The sequence below is a fragment of the Plecotus auritus genome (assembly GCF_963455305.1).
Source record: "Plecotus auritus genome assembly, chromosome: 3".
Lineage (NCBI taxonomy): Eukaryota > Metazoa > Chordata > Mammalia > Chiroptera > Vespertilionidae > Plecotus > Plecotus auritus.
The window spans coordinates 215,726,732-215,751,471 of record NC_137772.1 but is presented as its reverse complement, the minus strand read 5'-3'; the positions used below and the strand labels follow the sequence as shown (position 1 = coordinate 215,751,471).

Below are 24,740 nucleotides of genomic sequence, written 5' to 3'. Positions count from 1 at the left end.
AATCTGTGACTGCTGCCTCCTAACCACTCACCTGCCTGCCTGCCTGATCACCCCTAACCACTCACCTGCCTGCCTGATCGCCTCTAACCACTTGAATGCCTGCCTGATCGCCCCTAACCACCTCTGCCTTGGCCCCCACCCACCATGGCAGCAGCCTCTGCCTCACCCCCACCACCACAGCTTCGTCCGGATGGTTGTCCGGTAGGACGTCCGGAATGCTGTTCGGCTATCTGCTCTAATTAGCATATTACACTTTTATTATTACAGATATGCAGAGCCCATGGACACGAGCAATAGGGTAGTGAAGACTGGGGGAGTAGGTAGGGACTTAAGAGAAATGGGGGGAATGGGAGATATCTATAATACTATCAACAATAAAAAATATATTTTAAAAAAGTTTCAACCAATTAATGCATAAGTAGAACAAATTGGTATTTCTCTCTCCTGCCCCCTTCCTCTCTCTCTCTCTAAAATCAATAAATAAAAATTAAAAATAATAGTTTTATCATCTTATACCTTGACTACAGCACAAAAAGCCCCTTTTTAAAAAATAAGAACTGAGCCCCACAATATAGCATCTCATTCTCCAAGACATTTCCACCCTTCATGTTGATCTGCTTAACCATCCTTTCTCCACCTGTAGCTATGGCTTCTAACAGGACACACCCACACCTTCGTATTATCTAGCACCTCTGGCTGCTTTCAGAGCTGGAAATGTTCAGCTTTCCTTTCTGAAACTTGCATTATGAAAGTAAATGATTTTATGTCACCGTTGAATAAAGACTCAGGTCAGAAATGGGTGCAAAACATCAGGCATTGGTCACAGCCAATGAATGAGTCTGGCCTAGGAGCTTGGCCGGGTCGAAAACTTCAACATGCTTCTTTGGAACAGTATCTGGCCCGATCCTCTATCTCGGGCCTCCAGAAACATTTGAAAGAGAAACATGAATTTACTTCATTTCATATTAATTTGAATACTGAAAGCCCATCAACCACCCAAGGCTTCCCTTTTATTTTTTCAAAAGAAAGGGAAATGCCCCTGCCCCCACCATCCAAGGATGTGATAATTTGGTCTTGTGTCCTTCTCCTTAGGGGAAGGGCCTGACTTCCTCTGAAAATTCCCAAAGGGAAAGTGGGTCTACCAGAGAGTGAGTGACAAGGAGCTGGGAGTGACCCCAAGACGGGAGGAATGAGAGGGCGGGGCCAGGAGAGGACCTGTGCTGGCAGCCAGGAGACCAGGATGGTGGGACAGGCTGCTTTCCCTTCCCAAATCCTCCTGTGAATAGAGGTTATTGTGCGGCCAGGACTCCAGTAGGGCTCGCCTCCCCAGCGAGCTAGGCTTTACTAACCCTCGTGACCAAGGATGCTGGGAAGTGTGCGGCAGGAGGCACTGGACAATATTTGTCTGTTTTCTGCTGGGAGCTGCCTCCCGATCACGTGGCCTCAAGGATTCCAGGCTGCTTGGCTGCTGGGTTATTTGTTCTTAGAGCGGGGGTGGTGTCTAGGGAGATGGGAAGAGGCTCATGACAAGATAGGGGGAAGGTGGTGAGGCAAATAGCTCCCATCCAATTCCAAAAACAGCCAAGCGTCCCGGGAAAGTGTGGCACTATTGGGTAGGTGGCAGCCACCTGGGCGGTGAGGCCTCTGTTTCCTCAGCATCCCGCCAGGCTGCCCACGGCCACTGGAGAGAGGGGACACCATGAAGGATGTAAACGCCTCAGAGAATGCGAGGCCATGCTGTGGAGCCTGGTTCCCGTTTTCACGAAAAGCACTTTATTCTGCGAGTGAAGATATAAAATGGCAAAGCCATCGAGAGGGCAAGTGTGCAACCCCTGACCCGCACAGGAGAAACGCTGCAGCAGGTGTGCAAGGGGACACATGAAGACATGCTTTGGGGCCCTATTTGTAATGGTGAAGATGAGATTTGGACACAACCAAATTGTCCATCAAGAGGGAAAGGGGGAAATAAATGCTGGGCTGCCTTTGGGGGGAGGGGATCCTGAGCAGCGATCACAGCAAGGATGTTCCTTAGGGACTAATGTGGGCAGAGCTCCAGGACCTTGCCCTGAGGAGGAGAGTGTGGGTCAACAGAGTGTGCCAGGTCCTGTGACAGCATTTTTAGTGTTATATGTCTTATTTTTTGTTTTTTCTTTTGTTTTTCTTTTTTTGTTGTTTTAGTGTTATATGTCTTAAAAAGGAGAAAATACTAAATAAAAAAAGTCACAGTTCAGAAACTTTGATCAGTACACGTGCATGTAAATGCACAGGCAAAGACCACACATATACATCTGTATGTACACATATGGAAATTTCTCACCGGTAACGGGGTTGCCCTGAAGAAGGAAGCAAGGAATTACATGAAGAAAAGATTCAGCCTTATCTGTAATGCTTTTGGTTTTAAATAGGGAAATGTATTACTGTGTACGTAAAATAAAAGTACGTACTCACTCAATGTATTTGTATCTTGCCTTTTTAATAAAAAGCTATAACATATTTAAAAAGAAGAAGAAAATCAGACAAAGGAAAGAGATTGAAAAGTACATAAGCATCAGATTTCACTCTGAACTCCCTGGCGGCCAGAGCAGAAAGGGGACATATTATAAATTATGTCACATTTCCTTATAAAGTGGAGGGTGCATCCAGTTCCCTTTGAGACAGTTTTTATTCTGAAACTGTGTCTTAAAAATAGTTACTCATGTGGAATTTTATATAGGCGGTCACATGTCTTCCACCACTTTTAAGCATGATTGCTCCTATTTAAGTTTAAAGAAATGGCTTACTTTGTCTTCCCTGCTATTCACAGACCCTCCCCCTGCCTCCCTCTGCCACCTCAGCTGTGTCACCCCCTCCTTGCTCACTATGCTCCAACCACACTGGCCGCCTTCTGCAGCTCCTTGGACAAGCTTAGACTGCTCCCAACTTGGAGAGCAGAGCAGATGCCCTGGCGTGTGCCCAGGTTACTCTTCAGGACTGAGGTGCCCTTCCCCCTGCTGGGAGGTGAAAGGAACCGCCTCACCCAAGTTACACCCCCTCCTGGGGGGCAGCCTACATCCAGACATGGGCAAGGTGGGGAATAAAGGACCAGGTCCATGCGTCCATTCTAGTCACCTCTGAAGTGCCATCCCAGCTTCAGAACCCCCTGTGGGATTGCTGAGCTTCATCAGCCCCTGTTCTTGTCCACTTTATCCATCACTGCAGTCCCAAGAACAGGCCTAGGAAGTAGCAGGTGCTCAGTAAACGTTTCTTGAATTAGTTAATGACTGAGATTCTATCTTAAAAATCCTATATAATAAAGAGGTAATATGCAAATTGACCCTCAGGCCCTCATGTCACAAGATGGCCGCTCCCACGTCGTCACAAGATGGCTGCCACAAAATGGCCACCCCCACATCATCACAAGATGGTCGCCCCATGGCCGGCAGGGGAGGGCAGTTGTGAGCGACCAGGCCTGCAGGAGGGCAGTTGGGGGCAACCAGGCCTGCAGGGGCAGGCAGTTGCGGGTGATCGGGACGGCAGGGGAGCAGTTAGGTGTCAATCAGGCCAGCAGGGGAGCGGTTACGGGGCTATCAGGTTGGCAGGCAGAGTGGTTAGGGACAATCAGGCAGCCAGGAAGGCGAGATGTTAGGATCTAGCAATTCCGGGTTGTGAGAGGGATGTCCGACTGCTGGTTTAGGCAGGGATCGGGCCTAAACTGGCAGTTGAACATCCCCTGAGGGGTCCCAGATTGGAGAGGGTTCAGGCTGGGCTGAGGGACACCTCCCCCCCAGTGCATGAATTTCGTGCACCAGGCCTCTAGTCCTATATAATAAAAGGCTAATATGCAAATCGACCAAACAGTGAAATGACCAGTCACTATGACGTGCACTGACCACCAGGGGGCAGACGCTCAATGCAGGAGCTGCCCCCTGGTGGTCAGTGCACTCCCACAGGGGGAGCACTGCTCAATCAGAAGCCAGGCTCAGCCAGAAGCCGGGCTCAGCCAGAAGCTGGCAGCACTAAGGATGTCCGACTGATGGCTTAGGCCCTAAGCCGTCAGTTGGACATCCCCCGAGGGCTCCTGGACTATGAGAGGGTGCAGGCCAAGCTGAGGAACGCCCCCACAAGTGCAAGAATTTCATGCACTGGGCCTATAATATAATATAACCTATACCAGTGGTCGGCAAACTGCGGCTTGCGAGCCACATGCAGCTCTTTGGCCCCTTGAGTGTGGCTCTTCCACAAAATACCACGGCCTGGGCGAGTCTATATTGAAGAAGTGGCATTAGAAGAAGTTTAAAAAATTTGGCTCTCAAAAGAAATTTCAATCGTTGTACTGTTGATATTTGGCTCTGTTGACTAATGAGTTTGCCGACCACTGACCTATACTAATAATAGAGAAATATGCAAATTACCCATTACAGTGTCACATCATGACCGGATCAGCAGGCTGCGTCCCCGCCCTCTGCTCAGGCAGCTGCAAGGCCTGGGGTCGGGTAGGATAGGATACGATAGGAGGGGATAAGAAAGAAGAGGGAGAGGAAGGAAGGCAGGCCTGCATGCAGACAGGCCGAGAGGAGAAACAGAAATACAGAAAGGGAACAAGGAAAAGACGCAGGAATGGAAAAGGGAAGGAAACGTGGGGCCACATGCGGTAGGGGGTGGTGACCGCAGAGGGTGGGGGGGAGCAGGTGCGCCCAGCAAGGAGTGGGGTGGGAGCCCCGCCCAGACGTGGGAAGAGGGCGGAGGCCCCCGGGGTGGGCCGTTGGCTGGTAGGTGCCCACAGGTCCGGAACTGAGTAGTGAACGGTCCAAGGCCTTCTGGGCAGAGGTGCTCCTGCTTTGCGGCAGCAGCAGCAACACCTGGGCCACACGGGCCTCGGCCACCCTCGCTGGGCCAGGCATCCCAGGCAGGGAATGGGAGCAGGATGGCAGCGGGGAGGCCGGGGAAGGGGGGATGGTGAACACCTGGCCGGGGCTGAGCCCTGGGCTGGGGGTTAATGTCCCCCCACTCTGAACGGAAGCTTTAAGAAGGGAGGGAGGGAGGGAAGAACTTTATAAAGGAGTCAGTAGAGAGCAGAGTTAAAGAAGGAAAGAGGATGTATGAGTGAACTGTAGGAGCTATAATGAAAATCAAGTATAGTTGTGTACTGGGGACAGATTTTACAAAAGTAGGAGTCAGAAAAGAAAAAAGATAAATGATAGTGAATAATTAGGCAGGTAGATAGATAGATATTAAAACAGTGGAAGTAAGTAGAGAAGAATGTATGGGAAAGGTAGGATGAGAGAGAAAGAGGGAGGGAAGAAAAGTTTTAAAGGGGAGCCAATAGAGCTTAAAAGGAGAATGGGAAGAAGGAAGAAATGGGGGAGGGAGCAAAGCAGGTCCAAGGGAGGAAGTAAAGAAAAAAAATTAAGGTGGGAAGGAAGGAAAAGGGGAGGGAGGGCAGGGGTAAAGAGAAAGAAGAGTAGGAGAAAGATGGGAAGAAGGATGATGGACAGGAGTAGGAAATAAGGAGGAAAAAAAGTTGATAAATGATGAGTCAGTAGGAAAAAGTGTTATGTAAAGGAGAGAAAAAAATTGTGCGAGAGGGAGAAGCCAATAAGGAAGTCAAATACAATTATGTGTGAAGGGGATAAGATTTTTAAAAAATGTTAATAGGGGCGACCAGGCCGGCAGGGGAGGGCAGTTAGAGGTGACCAGGCTGGCAGGGGAGGGCAGTTAGGGGGATCAAGCAGGCAGGCAGAGTGGTTAGGGCAGGCAGGCAGGTAGGCAGGTGAGTGGTTAGGAGCCAGAGGTCCCAGATTGCGAGAGGGATGTCCAACTGCCAGTTTAGGCCCGATCCCACAGGGATTGGAGAGGGTGCAGGTCTGGCTGAGGGACCCCCCACCCCATGCAAGAATTTCGTGCTCCGGGCCTATAATATAATATAATATAATATAATATAATATAATATAATATAATATAATAGGAATTAAAGGAAATTTTAAGGTCTGAATAACTTGATGCCTTTGGCTAATAATAAGAAAGTTTATATATTTTATCCTATATAATAAAGAGCTAATATGCTAATGGTCATGATGCCCTCGCCGTAATGACAGATTAGCAGGAGGCTGCGTGCACGTGCGTGGTGGGGTGGAGCTGCCACATTGCTCTGGAGATGGGGCAGAAGCGGGGAGGCGCCCCGAGGAGGCAGGACCATCCCATGGCGGGAAGAGCGGGGGTGAGAGCCCATAGCTCCCCCCTCACCAGTCCTTCACCACCCACCGCTCGTACTCGGTGTGCCCACCGCCCACCTGCCAGGGGAAGGAGCGCAGCGCATGCTGCCAGGAAGCAGGGCTCAAAACTCCGCAGCAGGCAGGAGGCTTCCACGCTCTCCTCCAGCGCCATGACAGGCAGAGCTGCTGTGTTGCTCCAGAGATGAGGTGGGAGTGGGGAGGCACCTGGAGGAGGCGGGACCAGCCTGAGGTGACTCAGGGGACCGAGGGCAGGGCTTGAAGCAGCCAGAGAAGGCCAAAGGGCCAGGCGCACTCGAGCTCTGGATGAAGAGGTTAAGGCAGCCTTGGGCAAACTACGGCCCGAGGGCCGGATCCGGCTGTTCTATCCGGTTCTCTTGCTCTCCCCTCCGCTCCTTTACTTTGAATTTATATTAGTTCACACAAACACTCCATCCATGCTTTTGTTCCGGCCCTCCCGTCCAGTTTAAGAACCCATTGTGGCCCTCGAGTCAAAAAGTTTGCCCACCCCTGGGTTAGGGTGTCAAGGCAGGGCAGCGGGCGGGTGGGCAGGGCGCAGGCTATTGGGCGGGGCTGCGCAATTTCATGCACCGTGTCACTAGTTTATAATAATAAGACTAAAGTTTATATATTTTCAAATCTGATTTGCCCTTGAAAGCCAATATATCATTAAAATAATCCACTGCCTAACTTTGTGAATTGGAGGATGAAATTTTTTTTGGAATGATCTATGTGTCCCTTAATTTAGAAAAACAGGTATTTTGTATAGAATTAGGCACAGGAGAAAGAGAACGGACTGTGCACATGTCAGGGAAGAGAGAAGCGCTGTTACAGGATGTCCTTGTGGGACTCAGAGGAAGGGGTATGGCTAGCCACTGATGGTGGCTAACATTTACCAAGCACTCGCTCTACCACATGCTGTTAGCACTTTATTGTACTAACTCACTTCCTCTTCATGACTACCCTATGAGGTAGAAACCACTGCTGTCCCCATTTCACAGGGGAGTAGACTGAGGCACAGAGAGGTTAAGGAACTTGCCCAAAGTTCCACAGCTGGGAAGAAGCAGAGCTGTGAGTTCATTCCTGGCAGTCCAACTTAAGAGACTGCACTTTCCACAGCCTCACTGTCGCTAAGCAGATGTCAGAGAATTGTAGGCAACAGACACAAACAAGGTGATTTCCTTATAGTCCCTTTCAAATCTTTTATTCTAAAATGTGCAGCATGTTCCAGTTATTAAAGCAAGAATGTCTGTCGACTCCTTGCATTTCTAGAAACTCTCACTCCCAAAGTCCTTCATGTTGATGCCTCATTTGCTGTCCTGACATTATGGGAATTTGTGTGGCCATCATTCAGGGGGAAGAGGAAAGGGATGATTTGGCCAAAAAGGAAGAATAGAGTTTTAAATAAAGCAAAAAATTAGCAAATGCAACGAGAAAAAGAATATAGGGATACATTGATGGGAACCAGACAGAAGGCTGGAAAACAACCTTGGCTATCCTTGGAGCAAAGCAAGTTGACAGCTGAGACTCTCGTTAGAGAAGATTGAAGATTGAGTTATGTTCCTGAATGCTCTCTCCCAGTGCTGTTTACCCCTCGCCTGTGGCTGGATTAGATGAGAGAATCTAACACGATTTGCTCATTAATGCCCATCTGCTTTCTGGTTCTCTCCTCCATCTTCCTGATTTTTCTCTGCCTTTCTTCCAAACATGAGTGCAACCACTTAAACACCATCACTAAATATTACATCAAGCCCAGAAATTCCAAATACTAAAGAGAAAGCCACTCTAGTGGATAATTCTTAATGCTAACTTAATTGCTTTGTAGTTGCAAGTAATTGTTAATTCATTAAGGCTGACTGATGGGGTGACTAGACCTATGTTTCTATATAGTCTGCTGCAACATTATTAACTGAAGTATGGATTCCATTAAAATCAATTAATAGCATCCATGTGAAATTTGGTCCTTGCCAGTGTTTTGATGATGGGGGGAGAAGGGGTGGAATCTACCCCAAAATAAAATATCAAAATTCAAATCTCCAGGCTAGATCCAGCTTGAGTATTTTACACATCCCTGCAAATTCAAGAGGTTGCAGATGGGCTATTAGATGTCACAGTATCATGACAATGTCAAAATAGCCAAGCCATGTGCCCGCCAAGCAGTATGAAGATATAGTTACATGAGCATCCCATCAAGAGAGAACTTGCTAAAAAAAAAGAACTTACCATTGCAGAGTAGCAGGCGTGGAGTGGGGCTTGGATGCTCTATTATTTTCTTTTTCCTCATCTGTTAAAGGAAAGAAAAAGGAGCTAACTTCAGTAGGAAAAAGTAAAAGGCCACTCAGCTCTCAAACACTATGTTTCCCTCAAGTGTTGATGCTCTGAAAGCAATGATATGTTGGCTTTTTCAACAATTCAGACTTACTATACCTTAATTTAAAAAAGGGGGAGGGTTGATTTTTACAGGAAACTCTCACACCGATTTATATTTTTATTTAACCCAATATGTAACTATTAGAAGAGTTTGCTCTTCATCGCTGAATAGGAAGGACTGCGCTCATCCAACTTGCTTTTTTCCCAATTGAAGCTGGACATTTTTCTCACAGTTTTGACCCTAAGAACATACTGACCTCACTCACCGTTTTCTCCTTTTAGCTTCTTCGGAACGGAAAGTGAGGGAAAAGGTAGGGAGAGTGTGACTGTGCAGAAGAATCAGGTTACCAAACAGAAGAGCAAGGGTCGACAAACCTTTCCTATAAAAGGCCAGACAGTAAATATTTTAGGATTTTGAGGCCAAGAAGCAAAAATCAAGAGTAGTATGTAATGCCCAGCTGGCGTGGCTTAGTGGCTGAGCATCGACCTATGAACCAGGAGGTCAGGGTTTGATTTCTGGTCAGGGCACATGCTTAGGTTGCAGGCTCCATCCCCAATGTCGCGTGTGCAGGAGGCAAATGATCAATGGCTCTCTCTCATTATTGATGTTTCTATCTCTCTCCCTCTCCTTTCCTCTCTGAAATCAATAAAAATATTTTTAGAAAATAATAAATTTTTAAAAAGAATAGTATGTGTTATTTACTAGTATATAATGAGAGAAAACAAATTCCACAAAACTTTTATTGACAAAATTCAAAATAATAGTAATTGAGTACAACTTTTGTAATATAGGCCTATTAATGAGAAGAATGAAATTATTTTGGGGGAAGCGGGTAACATTTTTCTTAATTGGGGTTCCACAATCCCTATCATCAAACAGATTACAAATATTCACCTATGAGAGAAATGCCCTGGGAAACAGGCATCAGGCCAGATCTGACCTGAGAGGTTCTAGTTTGCTGACCTCTGCAAATCCAACAATCTGAACAGATCGACTTTTGCATACCTAAGAGGAATTGCTCACATTTTATCAGGATGAACAGAGAAATACATATAGTCTTATCCAACTCCTAATGAAGATTCTGATAGAAAAGGTCAATATAAAATAAAATTTCTTGATGCACAAAATTTGACCCAAGAAGACTGGTACACATAACATTCTCAAAAGAAAATTATCAATGTCCAAACCTACAAGTATAGTCAACAAAATTTAATAAGAACTTGTAAGATGGTCAATGAAATAAAGCTGTGGTATAAAAATTATATGGAAAAGAATTTGTACCCATGAAAAGAATTTAAGTAAAACGAAAATGAAAGTAAATGATATAAGCTGTGTCAAAATTTTAAAAAATGAATTAGCTTAACAAAGTTGAGTTCAGAAAATATTTCTCAATGAAAATTTATCAATATTGGTGTAATTCAGATGAAAATGTCTGCTCTTAAACACTGCGGCAGATATTGTTGTTGCTTATTCAACAACTATACGCACTCACCTGCTTCCACATTAATGGAGGCTGATTTAGAGGGGACCATGTGTTCAGGGAGGGCAATCCCCTCGAATTTCTCTAAGAGGAGAATATTGATTAAATCCATCATGGTATTTCTACCATCTAGCCCCTCATGGATCAGTGGGGCATATGACATGGTGTTGGCCTATCAGACTTAAGGAAAAGCTCTCTGGGGGCTCCTGGGAAAGATATTTTTCCCTAATAAAAAGGAATGGGGCCATGATTTTGAACTTCTGGCTCGAAAGTTGAAAAAAACAAATGTCTCGTGTTTTACAAAGGAAAGAAAGGGAGGGAGACAGGAGGGGAATGAAGAGAGGGATGGAAGAGAAGGAAGGAGGGAGGGAAAGGACGAGAGGGAGGGAGACAGGGAGGGAGGGAGGGAGGAGGCAGGGAGGGAGGGAGGCAGGGAGGGAGGGAGGGAGGGAGGGAGGGAGGGAGGGAGGGAGGGAGGGAGGAGGCAGGGAGGGAGGGAGGGAGGGAGGAATGGATTCCGGCCTGGCCTGGCCTGCCTTTGAAAATGATAACTGGAGTGAGGGAGCAAACTTTCAACTGAGAAAAGAGCAGCTGAGGACAAAGTCAATGCCAAGGCAGGTGAAAGGAAAAGGGGGGAAACTGTGGGTCCTGAATGTCATGTTGTGTCTCTGACTAATCAACCCTAAAAAGAGCTGCATCTTTATTTCATGAGCTAAGACCGTTTTCTTAGTTAATAAAACTTCTTTTTTATTGGGTATTCTCTCCCCTGTCACCAAAACCTGATACAAACACACTAAATGTTCTCAGAGACAAAATGTCCCAAAACAGCATGGGCTCAATACCTGTTATACTGCTTTGTCAACCTGGAGTTCCTCCTAAATATGTCTCCTCCTTTCCAGCCTAGAATAAATGACACCACCTCTCTGAAGCCTTCCCTGATACAATCCAAGTCAGGAATCACTGATCCTAACTCTGTTCTCCTACAACCTATTACTTGTTTCTTAGTTGAACAGTTTAGCCACCTAGATCATTATTTCTGTACACATCCACCTTGCTGACTTGTGTGTCCTACTTAATAAGCTCCTAATTAAGAAGGCAGGGATGGCTCTAGCTGGATTGGCTTAATGGATAGAGTGTTGGCCTGTGGACTAAAGGGTCATGGGTTCAATTACGGTCAAGGGTTGCAGGCTTGATCCCTAGTCCTGGTCAGGACATGTGTGGGAGGCAACCAATCGATGTGTCTCTCTCACATCGATGTTTCTCTCTCTGTCTCTCCCTGTCCCTTCCATTCTGTCAAAAAAATGGAAAAAAATATTCACGGGTGAGGATTAACAACAACAAAGGCAGGGATGGTATCTTAGTCACCTTTGTTTACCCTTCCACCAGTGCCTTCCAATTTGCACTTAATTAAATAGCTAAGTCTTTCTTCCACAAAAGTCTTCAACAATCTTTAAAAAAAATCCTAATAAAGAGGGAATATGCTACTTGACCATCACTCCATCACAAAGATGGCTGCACCCACAGCTGAAGCCAAGTTCCCATAAGGAGCCTTAACGAGCAATCAGCAGGGACCTGAGGCTAAGCCGGCCTTGGGCAAACTACGGCCCGCGGACCGGATCCGGCTGTTCTATCCAGTTCTCTTGCTCTCCCCTCCGCTCCTTTACTTTGAATTTATATTAGTTCACACAAACACTCCATCCATGCTTTTGTTCCGGCCCTCCGGTCCAGTTTAAGAACCCATTGTGGCCCTCGAGTCAAAAAGCTTGCCCACCCCTGGGCTAAGCCCTCCCCTGCCCCCGCAGGGCTTGACAGAGGACCTCAGGCTGCACCCCCCACCCCAGCACAAGGCCAGGAGACCTGAGGCTGCACCCCCCTGCCCTACAGGGCTTGACAAGAGTGGGACTGGCCAGGTCTGGATCTAGCCCAATGGGGGTGGGGGCCAGCTGGGTCTGGGTCTCACGCGATTTTGAGACGCATGTGGGTGGGCGGGGACTTGACTCTGGGTCCCGTGGTTCGCCCCAGACTCTGACAGGAGGAAGGTTTTCATATACAGTTTACTAATTTTCTTTAATCTCTGACACTTCTATTATAGAGAAAGGGCAAATAGTAATATTATTTCCTCTAATTAATCCCCTTTTAATGTGCATGAATTTCGTGCACCGGGCCACTAGTAGTACAATAAGGAACATGAACACATGAGTCTTACAAGAATGTAGATAAATAGACACAAAGAGCAATACTCGATCTCAGTTGTTCACAAAGAATTAGAAAGAAAATAATGAGGCACAACTTTACATCTCTGGAAGTAACAAAAATTTAAAATAATGATAACCCCCAATGCTGGTGTATAAATGGTAAAATTGGCAGTCTCATATTTCTCTTAAAGTAGTGTTAACTGATACAATGTTTTTGGTAAGCAATGCAGCAATAATATTGAGAGCCATCTAAAATGTCCAGTCACCTGATCCCACAAAGCAATAATCAACAAGAAAGAAAAGTCTATATTAAAAACATGACCAATTAAAAAAGTATATAAACAACTTAAATATACCTCTGCCTAGCTATGCTGGAACATGATTAACATTTATGTTCCCCCTAGAACTGGCTGGGTTGGTTTATTTTTTCCCCTCTGCTTCTTTAAATTTCAGCTGTTCTGCCAACCTGGATTAGATTACAAAGACCCATGTTCTAGAATCAATTAAAAAACTTACTGGCCCTGACTCGGCAAACCACTTAATTCTTGGCTTCATTTCTCTTCATTTGTAAAATGGTCATTTTGCAGGGCTATTGTAGGGATCATATTAATTAATTCAATAAATATTCATTGAATTCCTAATTTGTGCCAGCTAGACATCAGGAATACAGAAATTAAATACTTGTCCTTGATTCTGGTTGGGGAAGAGAAAGACCAACAGTGGAGAGAGAGAGGCCAAGTTCAATAAGAAGTGGTAAAGGCTGAGGTCCGGGTGGGCAAAGAGGAGCCCGCCAACCCAAGCGGCATGAAAACGCAGGGCCTGTGAGAGAAGGCTTCCTGGAAGAAGCGGTCAGTAAGCTGAGTCGCTAGCAGGCCAGAGAGGGGAACCGGATGGCAAGGGAGGTGGGGCCAAGTCAGGGTGTAGGGCGGAGAGGCAAGAGACAGACAAAGCCTTGGAGACCCGGAAGAGCATGCCACCTTCCCGGAAGCAGGGTGGCCGCCGCAGGTGTCCTTGTCGGGTGTGGTGAGAGGAGCACAGGAGCGCTGGAGGGGCTGTTTGACAACCCAGCAATCCTGCTGAATCTTCAAGACAGTTTCTTGTCTCTAAACTGAGGATAATAAAGATGGCTACCTTGAAAGGTGGTTGGGAAGATTAAGTCAAATGAAGTTAATAGAGGCTAAGAGCTCAGAAACCTCATCTGCTTGTCGAAGGCTGCCCTGGGCTGTTCGAGGGCGGGGAGCTCTGGGGCAGTTCTGTTCATAGGGGAATGGCTGGGGAAGCAGGCCAGCAAGGCGCTCTCTACTCAGGAGGACTCACAGGAGCAAAGACAGCCACATGGATAGGACCCTGCAGGCAAACACACACCAGGGGACACCACAGCTCCAAAGAGGGGTGGCACTTGAGCTGGCCTTGAAGAGATGGTCAGGGTTTTTAAAACAACTTTGTTTTCTGTTCGCAAAAGTGAAACCTGTCTATTTTTTAAAATTTGGAAAATATAGAGGAAATAGAAATCTCTAGGTATCCAAGCCCATTTCAACAGAGAGAACGATTATTAACTTTTTGTCCTATTTACCCATCCTTTTTCACTGTTCTCTCTCACACCCAGGCACACACACGGACTCCTAACTTAATACAAGGGCCACGCAGCACATCCTGGATTGTCACCTGTCTCACTCACCTTTACAGGCACAGGTGAGACTCTGGGAGAAGGACACTGAGGGAGAGGGGGCTTCAGGGGAGAAAATGGGGGAGTAGGGACTCTGGGGCCATGGGGGACAGCACCAGTGTTCCATTTGGCTGAAGCCAGAAACAGTTCTCATTCTGGGATTCCATGGCAGTGCCTTCAACTCAGGCGACACCTGTCAATACCGTGTCATATATTTGCCAACTAAACTTTGTTAAGACCCATTTCTGATACCAGGAATGGAAAGTGAACTGGCTCTTGGGAGCAGGCAAACCTGGGTTTGAACCCCAGCTTTGCCCCTAAATCCATGTGGGAGCCTGACTCATCCAAGCCTGAGGGTCCTTATCTAAAAGAATGATAACTTATATCACAAGGGTGGTTTGAGGATTAAATATATATTAAAAACTATATACATTTTATTTATTTTTAAATACATTTTTATTTATTTCAGAGAGGAAGGGAGAGGAAGTGAGAGATAGAAACATCAATGATGAGAGAGAATCACTGATTGGCTGCCTCCTGCATATGCCCTACCTGGGATTGAGCCTATAACCTGGGCATGTGCCCTGATCAGGAATCCAACTGTGACCTCCTGGTTCAGAATGTCAATGCTCAATCACTGAGCCACACTGGCCAGGCAGATACATACTTTTAAAAGAATACTATATTGGTCAAGTACTTAAGCCAGGCACTGGGCATCTCTTTCCATATGCCATCCCATTCTATTCCTCCCTGCAGTTCTCTGAAGATGTTTTCTACCCTATTTTATAAATACGGAAGCAGAGCTTTGGCAAGTCTGAATAACTTGCAGGAGGCCACACAGCCTGGGAGCAGAGACAGGGCTCACCTGGTGCTCAGCATATGGCAGCCACTGACAGGACTTAGACAAGAACTGGTACACCCCAGTGCCAACATGGACCCTCCACTCAGTCATCACACATGTGCCTTCTACTTCAGCAGGCTCCTTTCTAGACCACAAGTGACTTCACGCTCAGGGTCCGAATGCCCTCCTATCTGATGGCTCTCCATCCTAATTCACCTGCAGTGATGGGTACTCATTCACTCCTTCATCAAATACTTATTGAGTGTCTACTACATTCCAGCCCTGTGCCAGGGGCTAAAGGGTGAGATAACATAGACATGGTCTCTGCTCTCTTGAACTCAAATGTCAGCAAACAAAATGTAAGCTCTGGGCTAGAGCTGGGAGGGCGGGTCCAGGTGCTCTGGCAGCACCCACTGTGGAACGTGAGCCCCACCTTGGAAGCTGGAGAGCAGGAGCATCCAGGCGACCAGGACAGGACACCTCTCCGACAGATGGAAACAGCCATGGCTGACAGGGACTTTAGGAACTGGTCCTGCCACATGCCTTTCCACTTTAACAGGCAGAAATGCCTCAGACCAAACAGATTCACCCCGAAGGCAGAATTTCAGGCCAGATTCCTGGAGCCATCCTTAGTACATTCTGGACCAGCTACCATCAGCGCCCACCCTGCTCATCCTACCAAAGCCGGGAAGCAGCAGTCCGCTTAAAACCTCCCACCGAGACGCCGCGGGGTGCCCGGTCTTCCCCTGGCCGCTCTGTTCTGCTCCCACATTGCAGTTAAGGTTCCAAACTTGCTCCAACTCCCAGGGGAGCAACTCTGCTCCCCTCTCTGGATTCACCTCCCAGTGTAAACTCTGGGCCAAATTCCCAGGCTCAAATCCTGGCTCCACTTCTTGCTGGCTGTGTGACCTCCAACATCCTTTTGGTGCCTTAGTTTCCTTATCTGTAAAGTAGGGGTAATAACAGTAGCACGCACATACTGTGAGGATTAACGGAACCCCTCCTGGCACAAGGTATGTGCTTTCTAAGTGTTCCCTACAACTGGAATAGTTGTCACACCCCTGGGAGACTGGGCCTGGATGCCCATCTTAGACAGGGTAGCATGTGACAAGCCCAGTGTCTGGGACAGGGTTACTCACTCCTCCCCTGTGCTCCCAGAGCTCCCTGGCTGGTCCCTAACAAGGTCCCTGTCGCAGGGTATGGTTGCTGCTTGCTGACCACCGTGTTCTGCTTGTTTGTAAGCTCTGTAGGGCACAGCCTACGCTCACCATTGGGTCTCCAGCACCCACTCATGGCAGGGGCTCACAAAGCATTTGTAGAATGACTGAATGGCCAAGATAATACCACAATTAAATGCAGAGCCCACCCATCTGATTTCAGTAAGCATGAAAAAAGGAAAACGTTTATTGAAGACTGGTCACGTGCCAGGCACTGTGCAGAGGTCTCCACATCAATGCGTTTAATTTTCATAGCTACCTGAGACTGTGAATGGTCGAATGCATGTGAAACATCAAATATGGTGCTTGGTGCATACTTATTGCTTAATCAACGTCAGTCCTAATAATCAGTATATCCCCTTTTACAGAGGAAGAAACTTGAGGCTCCGAGAAGTGAAGCGGTTTGTCTGAGGTCACGCCGTTAGTGGAGGGATCAGAAGAGGGACCCAGGCTAGTTGGCATCCAAATCTCCCTTAACCCAAAACATTTATAAGCCTCACTCTGACTTCCAACCTGGAGCACTGGACTGAAGATTTTAGGAAACATATTCTCTGTCTAACCATGTCTTTTCTGCCTCAATTGGACTCACCATTTTTGGAAACCTATTCTAGACTACTTCCTGCCTGGACTCAGTGGCAGAGTTTAATATTGGGGAAGAAAGTTTCTAAATTAATTACTTCTTTTCAAATCTCAGAAAAGGTTCAAGTTTATGCAAGTCTCGAGTTTCACTTCTAAGTTTTAATTCTATTTCCTTTCATTATACTAACTTGGCTGCACCTGGACAGACCTCACCTGTTGTGAACACAGGGTTGCCAAACACTTCATCCCCTTACCCACCTACCTCCCAGCCCCTGCAAAAGGGACCAGCTGAAGATCAGGGTGCCTGGACCCAGGCCTTTGGCATGGGCATCAGCCCCTGGCCGCAAACCCTGCTCCCGTGGGAACGGGGCTGTGTCTCAAACAAAACTGCGGTGTTGGCAGCTCTGCTCTAGCAGGCTGCACACCTGCTTCCTCTCGCCTCCTCTGGGTGAATTCCTTCATGACCCCAAGTAGGAAAGGCCTTCCTAACTTTGATACAAAACCCAAAGCCAGCAAAGAAAATACTGATAAATTTCGCTGCATAAAAAACCCAATGCTTCTACGTGGAAGGAAAACGAGCCTTAAGTACAAAGGTAACGATACTTAAGGCTCATTTTCCTTCCACATAGAAGCATTGGGTTTCCTTCCACTTGGGAAAACTGCAGTCATAGCACGGACAACCATCTCATCTCTGCACCACAGAAAACTAAGAGGAAAAGACCAAAAACCAAGAGGAAAAAATAAGCAAAACATAGGATACACAGTTGATGGGAAAAAATACCAATTTTCCTGAAATGGGGAAAGTCAATTACTCTCAATTGGGGAGAATGGAAATTACACTAAAATATTATTTCTCACTTATCAGATTGGCAAAAGTCCAAACCAGGGCCACACAGCTCTGTGTGAAGTTGTGGGAAACATGCCTGCCCTCCTACCTTGCGGGCAGAGGGCAAAACGACACCTCCCCGGACGGAAGGTCACTTGGCAGCGTCTACTGAAACCCCACCAGCCGTACCCAGCAGTCCCACATCCCACAGCTGCGCCTGGACGCAGAGGAAACGGCCGACACAAGGTTCCTGGGGGCAGTTGTCGGTACCAGCAAAGGTCTGGAGGCAGCCCTTGCTCACCCGGTTAACTGAATTACAATTCACGCTCACAGTGGAAGACTACACAGCTGGGGAAAAAAGATTAAAATCAAGCAAAGTGCGAGGATCCTCACCATGTTCTGACTACATAATGAACATTGCAGGGTTCGTTATTAAGAGTAAAGAGCAAGTCACAATGCACATAGGGTGCTACTATTTTGTGTAAGAAAACTACATATATTTGAATTTTGTATTTGTGTGAAGGGATAAAATACCAGAAGAATAAACACTGGAAATACTGGAGAAATACACAATAAATGAATAGAAGTGCTCACCACTAGGAGTTGAGGGGGGGACATAGGGGTGAGACCCAGGCTTCGCAATGGGTATCTATAGAGCATTTTGATTTCTGAACCCTATAAATGTATTAGCTACTCACAAGTACTCTAATTAAATTGGAACAAATTGAAAAACCCACTGGGAAGGGAACATCTGAAAGAAGAATGTGTTCGAACGGTTAAGTGGTCCTGGAGTGCCCAAACTGAAAGCCAGTTACAAATATGTGTGACCTGCCATGGCTCTGCCTAGCTTGCTTTCCTGATATCTATTTACTCAACAAACACATGCTGAGCACCTACTATGTACCAGGCCCTACCTACCACATTGGCAGGGGGTCAGGGGGAGGATTGTCCACAGTGCAATGGGAATATGAAATAGTTTAACTACATCTCCTCTTCTCTGGAACCCCAAATTATATAATAAACTAACATCCTGGGTGAGCTGTGTGGAGTGACTATTCACAAACATAGCCCTGAAATGCAATGAGATTTTAGTATGATAATGAGTCACATGATGTGGTAGCCCACTGTGATCCCAAGTCTATGTCATCATGCCATTGAATTCCAACCTTTCCCTTCCTTGTGCTATAAATATCTTCCATCACCACAGTGAGTAACAGCCATGAGGAGCTGGGGAAGACTTGGGGAGGGCAAAGGAAGCGGCCGCATTCTGAATGAGGCAGGCAGGACAAGAGGACAATGGCAGGCCTTAGGAAGTGTCAGGGTAAGAGTGTTTCAGGAGAAACAGAACCCCCCTCCCTCACATCCACCCCACACACAGAAGCTGATAACCCTCAGAGACAAAAGGAAGACCCTGGCTCCTGCCTTGGATACAAAATACAGGATATATACCACATCAAATGTAGAATTTGATGTATATACCAAGGAAACAGCCACCTGAAGGCTACAGGACTTGGGCACATTGGGGTTACATAGAACTTGCTCTATTTCCCAAGGAGGACAATAGGAATCCCAAGGAATCCCACTGGGTTCCTGCTCTTCGGGCCCATCCCATCAGCACCGTCTCTCCAGTTGTCTCCTTCCCAGCATACAGATTGCAGTCCCATCACCTCACTAGACGTGGTGGAGCCCACGTGTCCCCCTGGCTCTGGTCCGCCTGCAGAGAACCTGAACACTAACCTTCTGAAAACGCCCCTTGGATATGTCACCCTTCTACCCAGCTCCGTCAGTGGCACCTGAGCTATGAAATCCCAAACCCCCTTTTTTGGAATTTAAGTCTTTTAACAATTAGGCCCAAACATCCCTTGCTAGCCCTGTCTCCCATGATTCTTCAACCTTGGTTCAAGCCAATGGAAAATTCTGAAACCTCAAAGCCTTCCTAGTGGCTTTCTGCCTCCCAGCCCTTTACCACCACCTTACCCGCCCTCACCCCGCTCCCGCAAAGGAACCACACGGATCCCTTAGGCCCAGCTTCAATGCCACCTCCTTCACGATGCCTTCTCCAGTCACCTTCCGACCTTGTGACCTCGCCCAAACTTCAGCATGCATTCTAACCACCTGGAGGTCTTGTTTCAGTGGGTCTGGAGTGGGCCTGAGAACCTGCATTTCCAACACGCTTCCAGTGAAGCTGTGCTGCAGTCCAGAAGCACATGGTGGGGCAAGGAGAACACCTAGCATCATCCAAGTGGAACTAATCACATACGGCCTCGTATTGTTAATACTGAAGTGTGGACCTTAACTTCCCTTCTAGACTGAAAATACCTTGAGGGCAGCGACCCACAGAGGAAGCCTTTATGTAGTAGAAAGAGAGCCAGCGGTAAAATCAGACAGCTCTAAGTTTCCATTTCACTCTACCACTGACTGCTATGATAGTGACTAAATCCCAGGACCTCTGAATCTCAGTTTCCTTATCTGTAAAATGGGGATAAAAATTACCTCCCTCTCAGAGGATTAACGGAAACAGTGGCTGGGATGATGCCTAGCATACTGCCTGATGCTGAAAGGATTTCCGTTTTGGCTTCCCTGCTCTTTCCTTCCTTGTGTAACTGGGCTTTCCATAGTCTTGTATGTAGTAAGTTGGAACCTTCTGGGCCCAACTTCGGCAGGAATATCTGCTCTACAATCTACTCAAGTAGAGCTTGCCTTTCAGGATAGGATGTTCCAGCCGGTCATGGACCTGATGACACTTTAGAGTGCATCACAGTCTTCCTCTTTGTGGTGAGGACGCCATCAGAAACATAAACACCTACTGACATCTGCCAGGGCAAAACGCAGTTTGCTCAGGCTGTAAAGGAGAATTGATGAGCCTGACTTACGGTAACTAACCCACCCACTCGTGTTCAGGCTCCCTCCTCAGGCATTTAGAGTTTGACCTCCCTGGTCCAAGGTTTCCTTCCCAACTGCATTCCATCAAAATGTCCCATTTCCTCGTGCTCACCTTAACCAACCAGAGCACTCTTTTCTGGGCTGCTAAAAGGCACATAACAGGAAGAGCCCTGACAGAAATCTGAAGACCTGGGCAGCAGGTTTTAAATAAGTGATCATCCACAGACTAAATGGGAAATAATTATACATATTTTATATATATCCTTTCAAATACGCTAGCCATATATAAAATATATTCTGCTCATCTGAAGATACCACTAAGAAAATGAAAAGGCAGACCACAAACTGAGAGGTGTTTGCAATACTTTTATCTGATAAACATCTCCTATTCAGAACATAAAAACAACCCTTACAGATCATGAAAAGACAAACAGCACAATCTTAAAAATAAAGGAAAACTAGACTTTGCAATGCAATATACAAATGATGTGGTATTATAGAATTGTACACTTGAAATCTATATAATGTTATTCACCAATGTCACCCCAATAAACTTAATAATTTTTTAAAAAACTGACAGGCAAAAGACCTGAACAGGTAGTTAACAAAAGAGGATGTGCACAAGAATGTCCAGAGCACCAATCCTTCTTAAACTCTTCCAAAAAATGGAAGAGGAGGGACACGTACAAACTCATTCTATGAGACCAGCACTATCCTGATACCAAAGATAGACAAAGACACTACAAGAAAGAAAATTCTAGATCAATATCCCTTATGAATACTGATGCAAAAATTCTCAACTACCAGGAAACAAAATTCTACAGTATGTTAAAAGGATTAAACATCATCACAAGGTGGGATTTCTTTTATTTGCTGAGTGAAAGAATAGTTAAACATACAAAGATCAATCAATGTAATACACCATGTAACAAAGTATCCACATGATCTTTTCAATTGATGCAGAGAAAGCGTTTGACAAAATTCTTTTGTGATTAAAAACACTCAACAAAATAGGAAAATAAGAAAACTACTTCAACATAGTGAAAGCCTTTATGAACAACCCACAGCAAACATCATACTCAATGATGAAAGACTGAAAGCTTTTCCTCTAAGATCAGGAATAAGACAAGGATGCTCACTTTTTATCGTTTCTATTCTACATAGTACTAGAAGGTCTAGTCAGAGCAATTAGACAAGAAGATTACTCATATGCACACAAAAACCCTGTCAGACCTGATAAACAAATTCAACGAAGTTGCAGGATACAAAAAGCAGCTGCATTTCTCTACAATAACAATGAACAATCCAAAAAGGAAATGAAGAATGCTATTTACAATAGCATCAATGAGAACAAACTTAGGAATAACCTTAACTAAGAAAGCAAAAGACTTGTACATGAAAAACGATAAAATGTTTCTAAAGAAATTCAAGAAGACACTAATGAATGGAAAGACATCCTATGTTCATGGATTAGAAAACATAATATTGTTAAGATGTCAATGCTATACAAAGTAAACTACAGATTCAATGCAACTCCTATCAAAATCCCAATAACGTTTTTTGCAGAATGTTAAAATACATCCTAAAATTCATATGGCATCTCAAGGGACCCTGGATACCCAAAACAATCATGGTCTTTGGGGTCTCAGACAATATAAATGTGCCCACAGCCAGTTTCTGCAGTGGCCTCGGTTTCCACAGCCACCTAAGTGGCACTCCCTATTTCAGAACATTACAGGGAGAGCCTGGGGCACTTCCTCAATGCCTCCAGAGCCTCTGGTTCTGGGGACTGGCCAGCCCAGCACTCTAGAAGTGCTATTCCTCCCGTCAGGACGGTAGCCAAGTCTAGGACGTCCTGGAAAACTGAGTTTCAAGCACTTACTTTCATCATTAGAAACATTCCCCAGAGATGTGTGGCTGGAATAACGTTTGTTTTCGCTTTCGTTGAGACATCTTTCAATCCAGCTCTCTGAAAAAAGAAAGAAAATCACAAAATTGCAGAACTGCTGCTGACAGGAACACCACTTGACGCGTTAGATTTAGTGAATGCCCATCAATTTTCATCTGAGAAGTGCCGCGACTCGAACTGTGTTTCACAAGAAGATCCACGTGTACCATTTGCCGGGTAGTGCGAAGGCAAAATGGTAATTTGAAGCCCCACTTGAGTAATTCTTGGTCAAATTCTACTAACTCTGGAGTATTCATTTCCCAATATTTACTGAGGATTATCTTTCTTCGAAAGGAAGATACGTTTTTGAGTAGTAGTACATAAAACCAAATTTGGTCAGATGACTCCTTGATGGAGGTTTGCAGATTTGTAAGTGAGCAGGAGAACCCATCCCTTAAGCACAAACGAAAAGGAGAGCAGATCAACCCTGGGGGCCGGTGGGAGTGGAAAGGGAGGGCAGGGATCTGCAGTGAGCCCTGAAGGGGCTCTTCCAAGCACAGGCCCAAGGTCACTGCACAAGCAGATAACAAGATCTCTGACAGCTGTGTAGTACTTTCATTTTTAAAAGTATTTATTGATTTGAAAGAGAGGAAAAGGAGAGAAAGGGAGAGGAGGGGAGAGAGAGATTTGTTGTTCCACTTATTTATGCATCCACTGGTTGCGTATTTTGTCCGTTTCCAGTTTGGAGATCAAACCTGCAACCTTGGCATATTGGGATGACGCTACCAACTGAGCTACCTGGCCAGGGCAGCTTGGTAATACTTTTAAAATCCAAAAGACTATGGTTTTTAAAATCCACTCCAAAGGCTACTGATGTACTTTCCACAATGTAGCATAATGCTATTCCATCCTCTAGACCAGGGGTGACGGGTCCAAGGGCCATTTGAATATTTATAACATCATTTGAGGGTCATTCCAAATTATCAACTACAAAATTAGCCTGCTATATTTGGTCAAACAATTAACTCACCCCTAATGCCTTGGCAGGGCCAGACCAAATGATTTCATGGGCCTTATACGGCCTGTGGGCCAGACGTAACCCACCCATTATTCATTCACTCATTCATTCATTCATTCATCCATTCAACATTAGCCAAGTACAGTCAGTTCTGCTATAATGCTTGTTTTGAAAATAAAAATGGGGTCCAATGCAAGTAATATGTTAGGAAACGATTTGAGCACGTAGCAAACTTTGTGCTTGCTTACGCTTGTTTCTTCCATAAGAAAGAGGAGGTAAATACAGAAAATCGTATGTAGCCCCAAAGGAATACGCAAAATTCACACGCTCACACCTCAAGCCACTTTAAGTTCTACCAGCCACTTTAAGGTCACAAGTATGTTACAAGCCACACCTGCCCAGATAACTGACCCATGTTCCGGCACTTCACACGTCCACTTCCAAAAGCAAACTTCAGGTCTTTTCCAACATGAAGTGCCCTATTTATTGTATTTATCTATCTCTTAACCATTTAACATGTGCAAACTGTGCTACCATTTTATTAGTTTGTTTTCAATGTGTCCCTGACAAAGTTTCTGAGTGTGGTGCCCCTAGCTTACTTTTCCAGTAAACTCTGTGGTTTTTATTGTGAGATTTTGCAGCGTGGTGATTTCTAGAAATGCATATGTGCTGTTATGGCAGAATTGACTAGAGCTGTGGCTGCGTGCTTTTGCACGGGGCGGTCTCCCATTGCTGCCTCTACAATATGGGAACGAGCGTTTATTGGACATCTACTGGAATAGGCCAGGCCCTTTGCATCTGTTATCTCATTGAATTCTGACAGCTCCGAAAGTGAAGATTTTAATCTCCCTGTTTCCTAGAAAACAACTGAAGCTTAGAGAGATTAAGCAATGTGACTCCTCATGATTCAGAGAGCCAAGGAAAAGATCCTTAGTTAACACCTTCGTAACATATTGTAAAAAGCAGCCACGCTGGTGAGTAAACTAGGGTGGGCGGGGGAGCAAACGCACACAGCAAGGAGACACGTTGGGTGTTTGTTTTGTATTTTATGTTCCGACAAACTGCTCTCTTAAAAGCTGCTTCTACAACTGTAAATAAGTACCGGAATATCCAAGCAGGAGCCAGCTTGTTAAGAGGATATGAAAATCTGTTATTTCTGAGGAAGCAACGAGCAGCAGAGAAATTCAAAATGTTACAGCGTTACCCTTCCAGATAGGAAATGCACAATCTACAAACACATGGCTTGCCATGTTTTCAGAGCGGCGATGGCACAAGGTGGGCGTCTGTCATCACATCATACGGAAAACCGCATCTGAACACAAATCTCCGAATTCTTTTCAGGACTCCCCAGAACGTCTCCGCTCAGACCTTCTAATCCCTTCCATCCTGGCGCACTTTCCCCTGGCAGCAGCCAGGGCTGATTTTAAACGGCGTCTACTGAAATGTGCAGCTTCTTCCTCCGCCAAACCCTCCCACCAACAGCCGTTTCTGTTGTTCTGGGCCAGTCCCTGGTCCTGCTACCTAGGTATTCCTACCTACCTGCTCTCATGTGCATGGGCACACATCA

At 45.9% G+C, this 24,740-nt stretch overlaps 1 protein-coding gene across 3 annotated transcripts in view; it reads right to left on the bottom strand.

Annotated features, from left to right (window-relative positions):
* RFX4 (regulatory factor X4) overlaps positions 1-24,740 on the bottom strand; it is a 139,680-nt gene that overhangs the window by 90,402 nt on the left and 24,538 nt on the right. For all 3 annotated transcript variants that reach the window (XM_080662089.1, XM_080662088.1, XM_080662087.1), the window contains exons 2-3: positions 22,150-22,236; positions 8,433-8,493 (exon numbers count right to left, since the gene is read on the bottom strand). Coding sequence is in view for 2 of the 3 variants with exons in the window: in XM_080662088.1 (XP_080518214.1) it covers positions 8,433-8,493; positions 22,150-22,236 (148 nt within the window). In the remaining variant the exon portion in view is untranslated. The remainder of the gene's footprint in view (positions 1-8,432; positions 8,494-22,149; positions 22,237-24,740) is intronic.